Source organism: Canis lupus, chromosome 2 (assembly GCF_048164855.1).
Source record: "Canis lupus baileyi chromosome 2, mCanLup2.hap1, whole genome shotgun sequence".
Taxonomy (NCBI): Eukaryota; Metazoa; Chordata; class Mammalia; order Carnivora; family Canidae; genus Canis; species Canis lupus.
In genome coordinates, this window is record NC_132839.1 from 63,129,658 (window position 1) to 63,150,375 (window position 20,718).

The 20,718-nt window shown below is 42.8% G+C and overlaps 1 protein-coding gene across 5 annotated transcripts in view; it reads right to left on the reverse strand.

The window, feature by feature from the left end:
• The window catches only part of FAM193A (family with sequence similarity 193 member A), a 165,467-nt gene that overhangs the window by 72,486 nt on the left and 72,263 nt on the right, over positions 1-20,718 (reverse strand). For 3 of the 5 annotated variants that reach the window (XM_072803966.1, XM_072803949.1, XM_072803957.1), the window contains exons 3-4: positions 1,998-2,155; positions 1,088-1,255 (exon numbers count right to left, since the gene is read on the reverse strand). In XM_072803966.1, coding sequence (XP_072660067.1) covers positions 1,088-1,255; positions 1,998-2,155 — 326 coding nt within the window. The remainder of the gene's footprint in view (positions 1-1,087; positions 1,256-1,997; positions 2,156-20,718) is intronic. The other 2 variants (XM_072803976.1, XM_072803964.1) reach the window with 1 other exon arrangement.

Consider the following 20,718-nt stretch of genomic DNA (forward strand, 5'->3'; position numbering starts at 1 on the left):
TAACAGCGTATTTCACTAACAGGGTGATGCTGTTTCCCAAACCTCAGCAATTCCCATTACCACCTTTACCCTCTGCCATAACAGCTCTCATGGGTACTAGTGTCTGCCAAGTGCTTTCCTTCGACTGCTTATTTGACTCCAGTAGCTTCCTAAGCATTGGTAGTCTATGAAGTCATATGCCTGAATGGCAGGCCCCATGTTTCTTCCTCACACACACTAGGAAACCTAACTTCCAGAACAGACACCTACCACCCGGAGCCATATCCTGTAACACTGGGGGTTTACCAGTCAAGTCCCAAACACACTGGCTTGATTCATCCACCTGTTAAGAGGACCCACGGCCAAGCACTACTCCTTGCTCCAGGATAAACTGTGCTGTACAGAAAACAACAGTTTCTAAAACCCCCATTCAAAACGTGAGAAAAACAAACCAAAAGGAGAATTGACCCTTGAAATGTCTAGCTCAAATGCGTTCCTTTTATTTGGAACACTCAAAAAAGAGGGAAAAAGATGTTACAAATTCTAAAGAAGAATAAAAATGATGCGCATCTCAACTTCTGTATTGTCACTGGGCACAAGGTGTCTGCTGGAGAACAGACACTCAGCTGTAAGCCACTCCTCGCTGAGAAACACCCACACAGACAGGCTTGGCTACAGCTGGCTCTGCACTCACACTACATGCACGTTCTCAAACTACCTGACCTTTCAGAAGGTCAGGCTTTCTTGCCCCCTAATGGGATAACTGCCTGTCCTCCTTGGGTTGATTGCCTGAGAGAGTGCTTAGCATCATCCCTAGCACTGTAAAGATTGGAAAGTTGTGTTACAGTCTGTTACACTAAGAAATGAGAGAAACATGTCGATTCATTTTATTAAAAAGGCAATTAGCATTTCATCAGAATTAGAATTTGAAACTCTACCCAGAGGGCTTGCTTTTGGCAATCCCTCTGCTGAAGACTGGCCGTGCAGCTGGGGCTGAGCAAGTGGAGCCGAGCTTACTGGATCCTGAAAGGAAAGCCCACCCCAAGCAGAGGGGAGGCTTCCTGGGCAGCAGGTGAGGAAGGGACATGACGCAGGGGGCAACGTGTACCTATCCACGAGCTCCTTCACCCCCTCCTTGTCGGGCACGAGACTCTGGTCTTGGTCGTCGGCCAGTGGGGTCCCCGCCTGGCGGTAAATGCAGCGGACCATGTAGCGCACTTCTGACCAATAGTTCTGCAGCTGCTGAGGTTCCCGGTCCGTCTCTGCCGAAATCTCTCTGTGAGACGGCACAAGAGCAAGGAGGTCAGGGTTAGTGGACAGTCTGGGTCACCCTTCACCCTCCAGACAGCCTGAGGGGATGGGGGACAGACTCCCACCAGCACCCTCCACCTTGTTCAGCTCCTGGAGCTGGCTCCCATCTGCTATGGCCACAGGGAGGCCTGATGACCAGCACAAGCTCCAGGTGCCTGCAGCTGTCCGGTCCCCCAGACCCCCATCTCCAGGAGAGTATAGACCCTCCTCACACAACAAGAAGAAGCACACCTAGCATCTCCTGTCGGGAATGCTGATGGTCTCCTCCATCTCGGGGTGCCCAGTAGGCAGCTCTCATTCCCCACAAAGCCCCTGCTCCCCACTTGGCTGCACCAGCTCCTGTGATGACTTGAGCGCAGAGCCCCCAAGTCCCAGCTTCTCTTCCCTTCTGCCCTGCAGCCACTGCAGTGCCAGTCTGCTCAGCCTCCCAGGGAAGAGGCAGCTCTCTCTCCAGCAGACCAGCCTCAGATTCTAATGACTTCGCTCTGCCTCCTTTCCCTGAATACTAGCTTGGTCCTGCCAGCCCTCATGGGTAGGGAACCAAAGATCCACATCCATCTTGTTCTTCTGCGTGACCACCAGGCTCCTCAGACTCAGGGATGGCTCAAATGCCTGCTGTCTTTATGGAAATGGCTCCTTTCCTGTTCCAGCTCCAGAGCATGTCAGAGTGGCCCTGCTCCCATCCATCCCGCGGGCAACACTGGTACCTGCGCTCGCTGCAGGCCTCACAGGCGCACGTGGCATCCGAGGGGGCAGTGCCCAGCCCCGCTGAGGGCAGTGTCTGTGCGCCGAGGGCTAGCCTCCCGCCGCCTGCCTCCGGCTGGGACCCACCAAGAGGGGAGTGAAGAAGAAAGTCTTGGCCCTGCTTTAAAAAGAGAACAGAATAAACTATATTCAAATGTTCAAGGTACAAATTTATTAACATGTCAGAAAAATACCTTTTAGAAATAAATTTAAACCTAGACACTGACAAGATCTCCAATGACATCATCAGCATAACTTTCTCTTGGGACATTCAAGAATTTTGTTTCCAACCAATTATTTTTTACCTTCGGATAGTTCTACCATAATCTCATGAAGACAGTAAGTTTCTTTCATGCTTTAGAAAAGAGCAGCTCCTCTACCAGGGTCCTAATCAGCACATGCAACAATCAGCGCAGTGGGCGCCTCCTCCAAGTGACGCCCCAACACTCATGCCAGCTCCAACCCTCATGACTGGACCCAAAAGCCCCTAGAAGGTCTCATCAACAGCCATTACAGGTAACATAAATACAATCTTTGCCCTCACCCACCCAACCCCCCTCCGATCTTGGTTTCTCCTGTCTTGGGACATGACCCCACACCCACCCAACTGGCATCTTGTCCCTCAGTGACAGGACCTGAGAGGGACTCTATTATTACAACACAGACGTGTGGGCTCCAGTCCTAGAACAGATGATCCCCGTGGTGAAGAAAGGGTACTAACAGGGTAGCTAGCCCCAAGCCATCGCTCCAACAGCCTAAGTAGAAGGGCAGAGCCAGGGGAGCAGCCCCTGAAGGGAGTGCACACACACAAACAGAACAGAGACCAGACCTGAGAGGCTGCGGCGTCTGCCGGGTGCTTGTACAGAGGGGTTGGACACCTGTGGCACCACCCCAGCCGCCTATTAGATGAAGCACAGGGAAACCAGGCCTGTCAGGGGCCCCCTGGGAGTTTGGGCACATGGACACGGGAGGGAGCAGCCTCTATTACATGGCAGGCTGGGGGCAGGGGGCTTGCGTCAGCTAACAGCTTCACCTGAAAAAGTTCCTGCTGGGTGAGTATGTCCCAGAATTACACCAGGGGGCAGAGCAGGGGTGGGAGGTGTCACACCTCCTTCCATGGCAGACAGTCTGGTGCAAATTCCCCACTGAGGTCTAGGAAAACCTAAAGGAGGGCCTCTTATAAGCAAGAGGCATTCACCTGTGGGACACCTGTTAGGACCCTGGGCCTTGGTCACCAAAGAGAACTCACAGACAGCCCGGAAAGGAGACCTCCCCTGAAGAACTCTGGCCCAAAGCCCCTTCTCCAGCCAGGCAGAGTTGGGAGGGCCAAGGAAGCAAGATAAGCACCACTGCCCCTCCACCCCATGACATGCCCTTGGTGATCCACGAAGGCCCTTAGAACGGTGGCATTCAGGTTTTCGGTAAATGGGACCAGAGCACCTGAAAGTGAGAGGATTCTAATACCCACAGCGACTAGAAGGGCTCGACAGGTCTGAAAGCAGCGCTGGCAGAACCAGGCTGTCCCCCAAGAGCAGCAGGTCAGTGCACTGCACAAAGGAGGATTCATCTCTCCTCCAGCCCCCTCAAATCAGACAGCAAGGCTGCCCATGCGACTCCCATGCTCAGCAGATGCACAGCTCACTCCTTCTCCCTCCACTGCTCCCAGCCAGTCCACCATTTCCATCTACACCCACAGCCCTTTTGCAAGCAGCAGCCAGAGTGGTGGTGAAAGTAAGACCCTGTCACTCTCCTGCACAGAACCTTCCATGCTACTTAGAAGCAGATTCTAAACTTCTTACCCGTATTCAAGGTTTTCTAGGACACATTTAAAAGCTTTTCTTTCACTGAGTCTTTGATTACTAATCCACTCAATCTGTGAACGGCCTGACAGGCTGACAGAATTCTCAGTCACACCTCAGCAGGGAGTCGGGTGGAGCCAGGTAGCAGCATTCCTGCCTCTCTCTCTGCCCCACATCCACCCTTCTTTGCCCTGCTGTGTGCACCAACAAAGCACCCAGCAAACATAGCTGCTTGGCCAGTGGCACACCATGCAGGGGCCTGGCCGGCAGGGGGCGCTGGAGGAACATCACAGAGGTGGCAGCGACTGGTCATTTGGGCTGGAGCAGGACTGAGCACACCCACTCCCGTGACAGCCTGTCAGGCCTGGCCTGCAGCTTCTCAATAGCTGTTCTGCTACCCAGAGAGCCTCTCTCAAGGGTGTCCAGCCTGAAGTCCTCTCCTACAGCTGACCCGGCCTGATAGTGGGGGCTCCCCGGTTGCCCATGTCTGGACTCTAGTGTTCTCTTCCCAGATCTGCGCAGCTGATCTTCTGTTACTAGTTAACAGTCGGTTCTTGGTGCCAAAGTGCCCCTGTTCAAATGACTGACCTTAGTCACTCCTGTTAATCTTTTATTCACAAACTGCTACATGAAATCCTGGTGTTTCCCTTGTTCTTTGTTGTTTTGTTTTTACCTGTCTTCATCACTGGAAGATCAGTTCCACAAGAGCAGGACCCTTTCTGTCCTGCTCACCGCTGTACACTAGCACCAACAATGCTGCCTGACACACAGGACAGACTCAGAACAGCAACCAAGAACCTGGAAAGTAACATTTCCTGGTGACAAGGGATGAAATGAAGCCCTTTAAAATAGCCCATGATGACTACATAGTACATCCTTAAATGTGTCACCTTCTAGTACTCATCTTATACAGATTTAACTTTATTTTGTTCTGTCCAAGTCTAACACAATTAAAAGAATATAACAAAACCCAGCACTCAACAATGTAAAATACACATTGTCCAGCATCCAATGACAAAACCAAGAAGGAAAATACAACACATAACCATGAGGGAAACCAATCAATAGAAACAGATCTTTTTTTTTTTTTTAAGTATTTATTTATTCATAGAGATGCAGAGAGAGAGAGAGAGAGAGAGAGAGAGAGAGAGAGGCAGAGACACAGGCAGAGGGAGAAGCAGGCTCCACGCAGAGAGCCCAACGCGGGACTCGATCCCGGGTCTCCAGGATCATGCCCTGGGCTGCAGGCGGCGCTAAACAGCTGTGCCACCGGGGCTGCCCAGAAACAGATCTTAAAATAACAAAAATGAAGCAACCAATGGATAAGAATCGGAAACTGGTGATTATAAACTCTATGTGTCAGAAAGTAGAGGAAAACATAAACACGAGAGGAGAGAAAGTGAAGATGTATAAACAGTAGCAAATGGAACTTCTAGGGATGAAAAATATATCTTACAGTAGAGTATTAAATCTGAAACAATAAAAAATTCAAATGTGAGGCACAGCAAGAAACAAGACAAAAAAATAAAGCATTTCTAAAAAGTCTAACATGTGGGTAATGGTGTCTCAGAAAAAAAGATTATATAAAGAAATAGTTAAAAATTTCCCATATTTGATGAGACTGTAACTCGAATATCTTAAAAACTCCTCTAAACCAAAGCACAATAAACAGAAAGCAACCACACCAAGACATATTAAAAAGGACTGAGAAGTAACAATGAAGTACAAATCTGAGAAGCAGGCAGAGGAAAACATCCCTTCTATGCACAGGAGCAGAGACAAGCATGACAACATGCTTTCAACAGAAACCGGGGAAGCCAGCAAAGAAATGACCAAAGAATTTTAAACAAAAATAACTTTTTAAGGGGTCCCTGGGTGGCGCAGCGGTTTGGCGCCTGCCTTTGGCCCAGGGCGCGATCCTGGAGACCCGGGATCGAATCCCACGTCGGGCTCCCGGTGCATGGAGCCTGCTTCTCCCTCCTCCTGTGTCTCTGCCTCTTTCTCTCTCTCTATGTCTATCATGAATAAATAAATAAATCTTTAAAAAAAAAAATAACTTTTTAAAATGAAAGCAAAAGAAAAGCTCTCAAACAGAAGCTTCCCTGTACTATAAAAACTGTTACAAGCAGTCCTTGAGGCAGAAGAGGAATCAAAAACAAATGGAGCTACATGCAGGAGTGATGAGCACCAACCCAAAAAGTGGGGGGCAAGGACCTTGCTCATTTTAAAAGTCTTTAAAAAAGATAATTAACTATTTAAAGCAAAAATAAAAATGTATGGCAAAGTCTGTAATGTATATGAGAAAAACAGACAACTACCCAACTGGTGGAACTCAGAGTGCAATATTTTAAGGCCCTTAATACTACATATTAAGTATATAATATTCCTTGAAAGTAGAAGTTGCAAATTTGAAGATATGTATTGTGAATTCTAGAACCACTAAAAATAATGAAACAAAGTGAGATAGTTAATAAGCCAAGAGGAGGCAAAATAGAATAAAAAAATATTCAAGAGGCGCCTGGGTGGCTCAGTCATTAACTGACTCTTGATCTCAGCTCAGGTCCTGATCTCAGGATCGTGAGTTCAAGCCCCGTGTTGGGCTCCATGCTGGGTGTGGAGCCTACTTAAAAAAAAAAAAAAAAAAAAAAAAAAGAAAAGAAAAAGAAAAAGAAAAAATTCACTTAATCCTAAGGAAAAGAAGGAAACAGTAGGAAAGAGTAGCAGACAACAGATGGGAAAATGAGAGGGAGGAGAAAAAAGCAAGATGGTAGATTTACATCCAAACACATCAATAATTATATTAAATGGAAATAGTTAAAATTTCCAATTGTTAGAAGAGATGGTCAGATTGGATTAAGAAGCAAGAGCCACCATGCTTTCTACGACGGATTATAAAGACTGTACAAATAGGTTAAAAATACAGGATTATAAAGACTGTACAAGTAGGTTAAAAATACAGGTTGGAAGATGAATTGTATGCAAATACTAACTTAAAAAGGCTGGATGGCTCTATGAGCGTCAGAGAAAGTTGGCTTCAGAACAAGGGATGTTAGCAGCAATTAAGGAGATAATCATGATGAAAATAAAATAAATATATAATAACAACATGATTGATTTAACAAGAAACAGTAACTGGTAAATATGTAAGCACTCTAAGAACAGAACTCAAAATACATGAAGCAGGAATTAAAAGGAGAAATATACACAAACCCATAGTTACATATGGAATTTCAACAGTCCTTTCAATTATTGAACTAGACAGAAACATCACAAAGGATGCAAAATATGTGAACATCACCATCAACCAGTTTGAAGTAACTAACATTCTCAGTACACTCTTCCCAACAACAGAATTCAAATTCTTTCCAATGAACACAGAACATTAAGCAAAACTGGCCATAAAACAAATCAACAGATTTCTAAAAATTAAATAATATATTAAGTATGTCCTCTGATTACAAAAGAATTAAGCTAATAATAACAAAAAGAGGGTCAAAAGGTACAAACTTACAGTTATAAAGTAAATAATTCATGGAAATATAATGTACAGCATGATGACTTTGGTTAATACTGTGTTGCAAACTTGAAAGTTGCTAAGAATAGATCTTAAAAGTCCTCATCACAAGGAGAAAAAACCTTTTTTTGTAACTGGTGACAGATGTTAATTGGAGATTATTTTGTAATATACACAAATATTAATCATTATGCTATATACTAAACCTATGTAATGTGTCAATTATATTTCAATTAGAAAAAGATATCTGGGGGGGGGCACCTGGGTGGCTCCGTGAAGCAGGTGAAGCATCTCCCTTTGGCTCCCAAGATACTGGGATCATGCTCAGCATGGGGCTCCTTGCTCAGCAGGAAGTCTGCTTCTCCCTCTCCCCACAGCTCGTGCATGCTCGCTCTCTCTCAAATAAATAAATTAAAATTAAAGTTTAAATAAAAAAAGAAAAATATCTGGAAAATATGCCAAAGTATTTAGAAATTAAAAAATACAATTCTAAATAATTCATGAGTCAAAGAATAAATCACAATAAGGGCAATCATAAAATATTTTTAACAAAATGAAAAACATATCAGAATTTGGAGGATGCAGCTGAAGACATGCTTAAATAGAATTTTATGAAATTAACTATGAAGTCGAAAGATAATAATAATAAACCTAAAGGCAAAAATTAATGAAACAGACAAATGAAAAATCAATTCAACTAAAATATGGTTCTTAGCTTAATAAAAATGATAGACCTATAGCCGGGGTTATTACCGGGGGGAGGAGGGGAAGATAAAACTCAACCAACTAATATCAGGAAAAAGTGGCAGGGGCATATCACTATAGATTCCATGGAAATTAAAAAGACAGGTATAGGAGAATATTTGGAACAACTTCATGCCAATATACTTGATACACAGAATGGGCAAATTTCTTTTTTCCCCAATTTCCTTGAGATATAACTGTCATACAGCATTATATAACTATATACAGGTATAGAGCATAATGACTTGACTTACATAAACTGTAAAATGACTATACAAATTTCTTTAAAGACAAAAATTAGTAAAACACACTGGAAGAGATAGATAGCCTTTACCAAATAAACTGAACTCATAGATGAAAACCATCCTAATAAGGCAACTCCAGGTCACTGGTGAATTTCACCAAACATTTAAGGTATAAATAATACCAACTCTCCACAAACTTCTCCAGAAAACTAAAGAGAAAATACTTCCTAGTTCATCCTACAAGGTATTATCTTGATACCAAAACCACACAAAGATATTGTGAGACAAGAAACTTAGGCTATTATCCATCGTGAATACAGATCAAATAGTCCTTAACAAAACCCCAGCAAAGCCAATATAGCAACCCATTGGAAAGATAATACATCATGATCAAGTGTGGATTATCACAGGAATGCATGGTCCATTCAACATCTCAAAAATTACCATAATTAATTTTGTTAACAAACTCAAAAAGAAAAACTCTGATCACCTCAAGAGATGTAGAAAAAGAATCTGCCAAGATTAAATAACCATTCACGATAACCCCCAGCAAACTAAAACTAGGAGAAGACCACCTGATGTACAAAATCCTACAGCTAACATCACACTTAATAGTGAAAGACTGTTTTCCCCCTAAGACTAGAAATAGGGAAAGATGTCTGCTCAGAACACTCATATTCAACATCATACCAGAGGTCCTAGCCAATGCAGTAAGACAAAGAGGAAAAAAAAAAAAAAAAAAAAAGAGACATACAGATTGGAAAGGAAAAAATATATATATTATTTATATACATAAAATTATATTATTTGTAGATGATATATTTTCGTCTATGTAGAAAATCTTGAGGGGGATCATGGGTGGCTCAGTGGTTCAGCGCCTGCCTTCGGCCCAGGGCGTGATCCTGGAGTCCGGGGATCGAGTCCCACATCGGGCTCCCTGCATGGAGCCTGCTTCTCCCTCTGCCTGTGTCTCTACCTCTCTCTCTCTCTCTCTCTCTCTCTCTCTCTCTCTCTCTCTGTGTGTGCGTGTCTCTCATGAATAAATAAAATATTTAAAAAATTAAAAAAAAAAAGAAAATCTTGAGGAACCTACCAGATAACCAATAGAATTAATAAATGAGCTTTCAAAGGATATAGTCAATAAAAAACTCTGTATTTCTTTTTTTTAAATGCACTGTTGAAAAAAAGGCAAAATGAGAACCTCTACCTAGTTTCATGACTTACTGTAAAAAGCTTCAAGAATCAAGACTGTATGGCATTAGCAAAAGGATGAGGATATAGGTAAAGTGGAAGACAGAATCCAGAAGTAGACCCACACATAAAAACAAAAAACAAAACTGATTTTTTACAAAGATGCCAAGGTAATTTAACAAGGAAAAAAATAGTATTTTCAGCAAATAGTTCCCAAACAAGTAGATATCCACATACAAAAAGGGTAAACCTCAACCTTACTTATAAAAGATATAAAACTTCATCAAAATGGATCACAGAGCAACCATATGAGCTCAAAACACAAGACATCTAGAAAAAAAAAAAAAAACACAGGACAAAATTTATAACCTTGGGTAGCAAAGATTACTTACATGGAACACTAGAAACGTGAATCATTTAGAAATTGATCAAATTTTAGAATTTTGCTCTTCAAAGAAATGTTCTGTAATGAGAAGACAAGCCACACACCAGAAGAAAATATTTGAAAAACATATCTGATAAAAGGCTTATATTCAGAATATACTATAGAGATCTCACAATTCAATAATATTAAGACAACCTAGTTAAAAATAGGCAAAAGATTTGAACAGCCACTTCCCCAAAGTGATATAGGTGAAAAATGAACACATGAAAAGATGTCCAGCATGTCATTAAGAAAATGCCAGTCAAAATCACAAGATAGCACTATGAGCCACTAGAATGGCTACTATAAAGAATTAAGGACTGTTAATATGTCCAGCCTCAGTAAGGATACAGATTAATAGGAACCCTCATACATGCCTGGAAAATAGTATGAGCACTTTGAAAAATTCCAAGTCAGTTCCTTAAAATGTTAATCATACACTCAACCTATGACCTAGCAATTCCACTCCTAGGTATTTACCAGGGAAATAAACTGTACACACAAAGACTTGTACTCAAATGTCACTAGTAGTTTTATTGTTTGTTTTTTGAAAGTAGGCTCCACACTCAGTGGCGGAGCCATAAGCAAGGCTTAAACTCAGCACTCTGCGATCAAGACCAGAGTTGAAATCAAGAGTCAGATGTTGAACCGACTGAACCACCCAGGCGCCCCTGAAATGTTACTAGTAGCTTTATTGTTTTTTTTTTTCCACAGGCGCCCAGGGGGTTCCCACCTGCCCCGCCCCATGCCACACCAGGGATGCGGGGTGGCGGGGCCCGGGGCGGTGGAGTCTGGGGGAGAGGGGACTCTCCCCGCGGGCCCGACTGCCCCGACACAAGGCGGACGGGCGACCCCCAAAGGGTCTTTAAACCTCCGCGCCAGGATGCGCTAGGTACCTGGACTGAGGGTGGGGGACGGGCGAGGCGGGGTGGAGGAACGAGGCCACAGGCCACCGCCGCAGCCTGGACACCGATCCTTCCCCCCGCCGGCCGAGGCCGACACCGCCTGCAAGGGGCGCAAGCCCCTGGTAGCTTTATTGTTAATAGCCAAAACCAAAAACCACGAATGTCCTTCTATTGGTAAATGGATAAACAAATTGTGCTTCATGCATACAATGGAATACTACTCAGAAGTAAAAAAGAATTTCCTGTAGATGCATACAACAACACAGATGAATCTCAGAAGCATTATATTAAGCAAGAAAAGCCAGAGACCACCATTTGGATTATCTTTCTCTTTTTAAAAGTTTTTTATTTATTTATTCATAAGAGACACACAGAGAGACACAGGCAGAGGGAGAAGCAGGCTCCTTGTGGGGAGCCCGATGTGGGACTTGATCCCAAGACCCCGAGATCATGCCTTGAGCCAAAGACAGATGCTCAACCACTGAGCCACCCAGGTCCCCCTGGATTATCTTTCTATGTGGCTGATTCAAGTTCTGTATTCCCAATCTAACAGCTCTGAGCAGTGGTAACAAACCGTATCAGCAACCACTTTTACGATGTTCATTACAAAGGAATTTTATATGTTTATATTAGGAGCCAAGACCCAACAGGGCAAACATTCAAGATATGAACAAATATTAGCAAACTCTTAAATAACTGGTTTAAACTGAGACCGTATGCCTTGATAAGACCCGAGAGCACGGTAACTGTTGGGAGAACCTGGCTCCTTAGCATATAATGCAAGACTTACAATTCAATGATACATATCAGAACCAAGATACAACTGTTCATGCCCAGAATCAAAAGAAAGCCTTTAAAATGATCAAGCTTAAAAAAAAAAAAAATAAATAAATAAATAAATAAATAAATAATAAAATAAAATGATCAAGCTTGAAAACAGAAAAATAGAATTTTTTAAGTAGAATTTTTCTACTTAATTTGACAAGTAGTCCTCCTTGAGGCAGGATGCCCATGTGCTACAAAGACCCCTTCACAGAAAACAGTAATTCTCCCAAATACCATCTCTCACACCCTCACACCAGACTTTTTTTTTTTTTTTTTTAACATTTATTTATTTATGAGAGAGAGAGAGGCAGAGAGGGAGAAGCAGGCTCCATGCCGGGAGACCGACGTGGGACTCGATCCTGGGACTCCAGGATCGCACCCTGGGCCAAAGGCAGGCACCAAACCGCTGAGCCACCCAGGGATCCCCCTCACACCAGACTTAAATTATTTTCATTACTTAAACATACACAAGTGTAAAATGCAATATAATTTATACTTTTTAAGCCTTTGTGTAATTATAAAAACCCAAGCTGGTCTACAACTTAAAATTTTAAAAACCAGAAATCATTATTCAAATTAACATTATTTTAAAGAGACAGATGAATGATTAACTGAACCCAAATTGCTAAATTCAACACAGGCTTGGTTCTGACTACTAAGTAGCAGGCTCTTCTGAGTTAGGCCTGTATCCCTGGAAATCTCTCTACAAAACATCTGGACCACCCCACCTCTTTGCCTGTCTCAATCTCTCCTGCACAGAGCAGGCCATAGCTTTGGAAGGTCTTTGCTTGGCCTCAGAGAAGAACCTAAGTATTAAGAGAACCTCTATTCTTTCCTCAGTGGCCTTGACAAGCAGGGCATCCAGGCTCAGCAGGTCACAGAAGGCAGGAGCAAAAACCCTCTGATAGGGCAGCCCAGGTGGCTCAGCGGTTTAGCACTGCCTTCAGCCCAGGGCGTGATCCTGGAGACGGGGGATCAAGTTCTACGTCAGGCTCCCTGCATGGAGCCTGCTTCTCCCTCTGCCCGTGTCTCTGCCTCTCTCTCTCTCTCCCTCTGTGTGTGTGACTCTCTCTCATGAATAAATAAATAAAATCTTAAAAAAAAAAAAAACACTCTGATACACAGCAGGCCCTTCCCCATTACCAGAATACAAACAAAAATTGTTTTAACTGTCAGAAAATTCACTGAATTCCACAAAAATACATCCACAGCCTCCCAAGCTGTAAACGCTACTGTGTAGGATGAATACTTGTAAATGTTTTGAGGTCCTAAAATATTTATATCCTTTGGATATAAATTAAAGGTAGGCTCATTCCTTCATCCAAAAACCATCCATGTGGGGCCTATTCTGTGCCAGGCCTGTGTAGAAACATTGAGCTAGGTGAGACAGGAGCCAGGACAAAGCGGCTGTGGCTGAGGTGGATGCATGCATGTGTCAAGCGAAAGGGATGGTGCATGCCTGTGGGAGCGGGTATGGAGTGGTGGAGTCAAGCAGGCATCCTGGAGGCCTGGCTTCTACTGGGCCTGTGCAGCCACCCTTCCCCTTCCCAACCAGCCCTGCCTTTTTCTCCTGGTCCAACAAGCACATACATGCTGGGGATGCAGGGATGCTACTGAAGAGAAAGTGCTGGGTGCTGGGTAGGTCAGGGCCACGGCACAGCCATGTCTCCACCTCCAATAGGACCTCAGCTAGCTGTAGCCCAGACACCCTGACAGCTCACCACCCTTATTTCTCAAGGAGACCATCTGAAACCTTACCCACTCCCTGGTTCTTCCCAGTCCCATGAAATCCACTCTCCGTCTCAAAAAATTTTTTATAAAAGAGGGTGCCTGGGTGGCTCAGAGGTTGAGCATCTACCTTCGGCTTGGGTCATGATCCTAGGGTCCTGGGATCGAGTACCGCATCGGGCTCCCTATAAGGGAGCCTGCTTCTCCCTCTGCCTGTGTCTCTGTCTCTCATGAATAAATAAATTAAATATTTTAAAAATAAAAATAAAGTAAAAGGTGCATGGTCTTAAATGCCATCTTAAAAAAATTTATAAAAGAGATTTCTGGCAGCAATTTTCTTGACTTCCACAACCCCCACCCCACCTAACTTTTACACCTATGCAGCCTTGTCTGAGAATCCTGTCTCAACAGGCTGATTCTTCTTGAAAGAGACTCCAGCTCTCCTGTCCTGGTGGGACCTGATGGGCACTGCCGTTTCTCTCTACCTTACTCATTCCCACTCCCAAACAAATTCAAATTCTGCCTACCCACTGCTAAGTGTAGGCAAGAATATGGGTAACCACAACTCAAACACCACTGGCAGGGATATAAACGGGAACAACCACTTGGGAAATTGTTACTATCTTGTGTGAGCATTTGAGTAACCTACAACCCAGCCATTCTACCCCCTAAATAAGCACTCTGATAATTTTTTTTAAAAGATTTTATTTATTTATTCATGAGAGACACACACAGAGAGAAAGAGGCAGAGACACAGGCAGAAGGAGAAGTAGTAGGCTCCATGCAGGTAGACGCGACACTCGATCCCGGGTCTCTAGGATCACGCCCAGGGCCGAAGGCGGTGCTAAACTGCCGAGCCACAGGGGCTGCCCAAGCACTTTGATAATTAATTTTACGTGTCAACTTGACTGGGCTAAGAGATAACAGCGGTAAAATACTATTTCTGGGTGTTTTGTGAGGATGTCTCTGGAAGAGATGAGCATTTGAACCCAAAATCTGAATGAAGATGATCTCCTCCACTGTTGAGGGTGGGCATTACCCATTCCACTGAGGGTCTTAAAAGAACAAAAAAGGAAGTGCTTGGGGCGCCTGGGTGGCTCAGTAGGTGAAACATCTACCTTTAATGCAGGTCATGATCCCAGTGAGTCCCTGAATCGAGCCCTGTGTCAGGCTCCCTGCCCCGTGGGGAGTCTGCTTCTCCTTCTGCTCTCCCTGCCCCCCTGCTCATGTTCTCCCTCAAATAAATAAATAAAAGCTTTAAAAAAAAAAAGAAGAAGAAGATGACGACGACGGGTTGATTCACTATCCCTGCTTCAGCTGAGACATCCACCTCCTGCTCTCAGACATTAGCACTCCTAGTTCTCAGGCCTTTGGACTCAGAGTGAATGACACCCCCAGCTTCCTGGGTCTCCAGCTTACAGATCACAGGTTGTGGGACTTCCCAGCCTCCAAGACAACATGAGCTAATCTCTGTAATAAATCTCCTTCCTTCCTTCCTTCCTTCCTCTTTCTCTCTTCTTTATCTATTTACCTACTTACCTACCTATCGATCTACCTCTCTCTGCCTCTCCCCATTGGTTCTGTTTCTCTAGAGAATCCTGACCAAGACACACTCTAACAAAACTCTTACAAATGAATACCTGGAGAGAGGTATACAAATGCCCTGACAGCATTTTTAAAAATCACTAATCATTGTTTAAAAAAAAAAAAAGTAAAACTTTGTATCTTTCAACAAAATTAGTGATGAATAAATTATATACAGTAACATAGTGAATTATATACAAATCATGGATGAATGAGTGAAAATGAGCAAGTGAAGCTACCCAGACAACATGAGGAATCTTTTTTTCCCCAAGATATCTGTTTGTTTGTTTGTTTGTTTGTTTGAGAGAGAGGCAGAGATAGCAAGAGAGCACAAACAGGTAGGAGAGGGAGAAGCAGGTTCCTCCCTGAGCTGGGACTTGATGCAAGACTCCATCCCAGAACCCTGGGATCATGACCTGAGCCAAAGGCAAGACACTCAACCTACTGAGCCACCCAGGCATCCCAGCATGAGAAATCTTATAAACAAAGACGAATTAGATAACAGAAGCATACACCACTTTCATCAAGATCAGAAACAAACAAAATTAAACAACTTATTATTTAGAGATACACATAAAGGCAATAAAGTTTTATTTTAATTATTTTTATATTTTTTAAAGATTTTATTTATTTATTCGTGACAGACACACACAGAGAGAGAAAGAGAGAGAGGCAGAGACACAGGCAGAGGGAGAAGCAGGGTTCATGCAGGGAGCCCGATGTGGGACTCAATCCCGGGTCTCCAGGATCACACCCCGGGCTGAAGGCAGCGCTAAACTGCTGGGCCACCGGGGCTGCCTGGCAATAAAGTTTTAAAGGAATTTTAAAATATGGAAAGGATAACTATAAAATTCAAGGACAGCAGCGACCTCAGAAAGGGGAGGAGGAAACACAGGGGAGGGGACACAGAAAGGCACCCGAGTATCAGGAATGGCCTGGGTATGATGCTGGCCGGTGTCACTTTACTGTCTTCACAACGTGCTTATTATACATGTATTTATATATAGCTTTCTCAAATATTACATAATAAAAAATAAAATTTAAGTCAGGGAACATCTTCCTACCAGCAGCTCTTCCCTTCCACAGTTTGATGCCAGTCCCCCTCCAACCCCCTATTCTAGTTTGTCCTCCCTGCCTTCACAGTCAAGCATCTTGAAAATCAGCACCTCAAACTGACTTTCTCAGTTTCACCAATAATTTACTCTTCATGCAGCTCAGTCTGGCTTTTGCTCCCACACTTCCACTATGAGTCTAGCAAAGGTCAGATACAATCTCTTTGTTGCCACGTTCAACACTTCATATCTTTTCTTGGTTAACATTTTAATGTCTATTGGGAGGACAGTTGGGAAACAGCCGTCCACAGGTCTCCCAAGCCAACTCTCAGTCTTGCTGGATGTGCCAAGGCTGTAAGGCTCTGCCTATTCTCCCCTGTGCCCTCCCAACCCTGGGCTGGTTCTCAGAGTTAATGCAGCAGATGATCTTGAGACAAAGTGCAAGCAGATGTCCCCCTCAGTGCTCCTGAACCCCAACACAAAGTCACCGTACCCGCAGCATGTATGCAGGCCTCCCCACTTCACAGACAGGTGTTTGGGGAGGGAAAGGGAACAAGCGGAGCAGACATGCTCATGCTCATGACAGCTGCTGCGCTATGAGCAATAAAGTCCTCTGTCTCTGACGCAGGAGTCTCATGTCCTGCCAGCACCCATGAAATAGTAACAAGGTACTTTAATACCTTCAAGTAGGGCAAAAAAATCCAATCCTAGGCCCAACAGCTACTAACCACACCATCCTTTAAATGATTACTGTCACTTAGCTCTGCTTATCACACTTTCTTGTTTTTCTATTTCTCTGATGTCTGCTTTTCACTCATCTCTGTCTCAAATGTCAGATGTTCTCCAGAACTGCCTCCTTCATATTCTACTTCCCACTCTACCCGAAGCCTCAGGTGTTGTGCCAGTGACCAAGGTTGAGACAGAGAGTAAAAGTCATCTGTGCAGAGTCTTTTAGTGAGTGCTACAGGACTATCCAGCAATACAAACAACATCTGAGCGACCAACTGACTGTAACTTGAAATTGCAACTCTTTAAAAAAACAAAAAATTAAAATTCCACTTCAATTAAGAAAAGTAAGGTCCAAGACCTATTTGAATCATAAACTAAGGGTTTGCAATGTCCTTTCAATTAAAAATTTAAAAAGAGAGAGTGGGGCTGCCTGGGTGGTACAGTTGGTTAAGCGTCCAACTCTTGATTTTTAACTCAGGTCCAACTCCTGGGGTTGGGAGATGGAACCCCATGTCAGGCTCTGTGGTCAGTGCAGAGTCTGCTTTGGCTTCTCTCTCTCCCCCTCTGCTCCTCCCCTCCACATGCGTTGTACATAAGCTCATTCTTTCTTATAAATAAATAAATCTTTAAAAACAAATTAAATAAACAAAAAATAAAAAGTGAATACATCTGTACCAATAAAGTTAGAAGAGGAAGAATAGAGAAAGTATCATTTAAAATAGATAAAAGTCAAATACCAATGGGTCAATCTTCTTTTTAAAAGATTTATTTATTTGAGGGGAGGGTAAGAGTCAGTGGGAGAGGGTAAATCTCAAGCAGACTCTGCACTGAGCATACAGCCCAATGTAGGGCTCGATCCCACGACCCTGAGATCATGACCTGAGACAAACCAAGAGTCAGAAGTTTAACCAACTACGTGATCCAGGTGCCATCCCCCTATTTTTTAAAGGAGCAATACATGACACTGAAAAATACAGAATACTTAGAAAAAGACTCTCTACTCAAAAGGATTATTAGATTTTTTTAAATGATTTATTTATTTGAGAGAGAGAGAGAGAATCCCCAAGCAGGCTTAGCGCTGACTGCAGAGACTGACCCCACAACCCATGAGATCACAACCTGAGTCAAAACCAAGAGTCAGACACTCAACCGACTAAGCCCCCCAGGTGTCCCATGTATTAGATTATTAATAGTATTAGAAAGAAGTTAATTCTCCTCCTACTGATTTACAGACTCCATGTAATCCCAGTCAAATCCTAACAGGGTTGTTCTATATATTTTGGGTTTGTATGTATAAACTCACAAGATAATTTTCAGTTGTACAGAAATGCAAAGAATGAAGACTAAGTAAGACATGTTTAAAGAGTACAGAGTTAAGAGTACTTTTTCTCTGAAAATGAGATTTATTACAAAGCTACAGTAATTAAGACAACATGCTGTTAGTACAAGGACAAACAAAGCAAGGAAACAAAACACAGAGCCCAGAAATACATCCACACATATACAGATGCTTGATCTGTAACAAAGGTGGTGCTAAAAAGTGGGGCAAGGAGGAGGGGGGCAGGGAACAGTCATTTCAACAAACACTGCTAAGGAACTGGATTTCCACACGGAAATAAATTTAACTAGATCTTTATCTCACACCATATAAAAATTTAATTTCAATTCCATGAGGGCTGCAGGTCTAAATATGAAAGGCAAAACAATAAAAATATAGGACTGTGCTGTTTACTATGCTAGCCAAGTTATACGTGGCTACTGAGCCTGTGAGATGTGAGCATCCTAAGTGATGCACACTGTATGAGTAAAATATACAAACAACTCTGAATATTTAATACAAAACAAACTGAAAATAACATAACATTTTTTATATTGAGTACTGGTTGAAATGATAGTTTGGATACACTGAGGGAAAAATAGATTGTCATATCACCTATTTCATTTTAGTTTTTGATATGTGGCTACTAAAATATATTATTCACATGGTGGCTTGCATTTGTCATTCACTTATTTCTTTGGACAGTACTTATAGAAAAAGAAAATACACTCTAAAGAATATGCTGGGGCAGCCCAGGTGGCTCAGCGGTTTAGTGCCACCTTCAGCCCAGGGCCTGATCCTGGAGACCCAGGATTGAGTCCCACGTCGGGCTCCCTGCATGGAGTCTGCTTCTCCCTCTGCCTGTGTCTCTGCCTCTCTCTCTCTGTGTGTCTCTCATGAATAAATAAAAAAATATTAAAAAAATAAATAAAGAATATGTTTACTGTGTCATGATAGGAAAAATCTGTAATAAACAGAACTAAATAAAGTGGCAACTACTTAGGAAAAATTTGAGAAATCTGACTAGATTAAAAATGAATTTGTGTTTGGGGTGCCTGGATGGCAAAGTCAGTGAAGTGTCCAACTCTTGATTTTGGCGCAGGTCATGATCTTGAGATTGTGAGATTGAGTGCTGTGTCAGGCTCCACACTCAGTGCAGAAGTTCCTTGAGACCCTCTTTCCCTTTCTCCTTGCCCTCTCATGTTCTCTCTCTCTAATAAAATATTTTTAAAAAATGGATTTGTAGTCATCAAAAGACACTATAAACAGTTAAAAGAGAAGCAAAAAAGAGGCAGCTGGTCTCTGCAATGCGTAAAACCAGCAAAGGGGTCATGTTCAGTAAAACATAAAGAAGTCCCATAGGTCTGAAGGAAAAAGACAAATACAGTCACCCATCTTATCAACAAGGGATATGTTACGTGACCCCAGGTGGATGCCTAAACCCATGAATCTATCATACCCTACCTATACTATGTTTTTTCCTATACTTACATACCTACGATAAAGTTTAATTTACAAATTAGGCACAACAAGAGATTAACAATAGTTACAATAATAATATTAATATGTAATAATAAACTAGAACAGTGTAGTAATACATTGTAATAAAAGTTGTGTGAATGTGGTCTCTGTCTCTCTCTCTCAAAATTTCTTGCACCCATGTCCTGCACTCACTCTTTTCATGCAATGATGTGAGATGATAAAGTGCCCACATGAAGAAATGGAGGAGAGAAGTGAGATGGGTGCTGTGACCTAGTGTCAGGCTACCACTACCCTTCTGACCACACATCAGGAGGAGGATCACTTGCTTCTGGATTGGCTGACTGTGGGATCTGAGACCATGGAAAGGGGAATGGCAGATGGGGGACCACTGTACTCGAGAGAACAGCGGCTCTCCAAACATGGTCCGTGGACCCATGGCAGTCCCCAACACCCTTTCAGCAAGTATACTAGTCAAAATTATTTTCACATTAACATCTAGATGTTATTTGCCTTTTCCCTGTGTTGACTGGTGGTGCAGAAGCAATGACAGGTTTAGCAGCCAGCGCTTTGGTGAGAATGAAAAGTTGCCCAACGAAGTGTGCCAGTAACCACTGCTCTTCCACCTTCCATACACTTAGTTTAAAAAAGAGGAGTTCCTTGGCCAGTCCTGGTGGCTGAAATCAAGAGTCAGATGTGTAACCAACTGAACTACACATGTGCCCCACAAATATAATTTATATTGAATAATGAACGGTGTCAGTATCGGAAAGAATCTGCCCAACTCAGTAAACCATTATTATACAAATGTATGCTGTTACAAAATCACCAATGGGTAAGGTATCCTTCAGAATTCAAGAAAGACAATGTATTTTAATTTAACCACACAGGAAAAATTCACTGACACTGTTTCATACTCTACACCGCCACCAACCATTAAGAAACTATTACTTGTCATAGTTTGGAGCAGTATCAAAAACTAATATCCACAATTATCTGAAAAAGCTCTCATATTACTTTCCTCATAATGCTTCAATCAAAACCACCTATAACACACTGAATACAGAAGCAGATATGAGAATCTAGCTGTCTAATATTGTCCAAACACTAACATTGTTTATAAAACAATGCTACTTTACTCATGAAA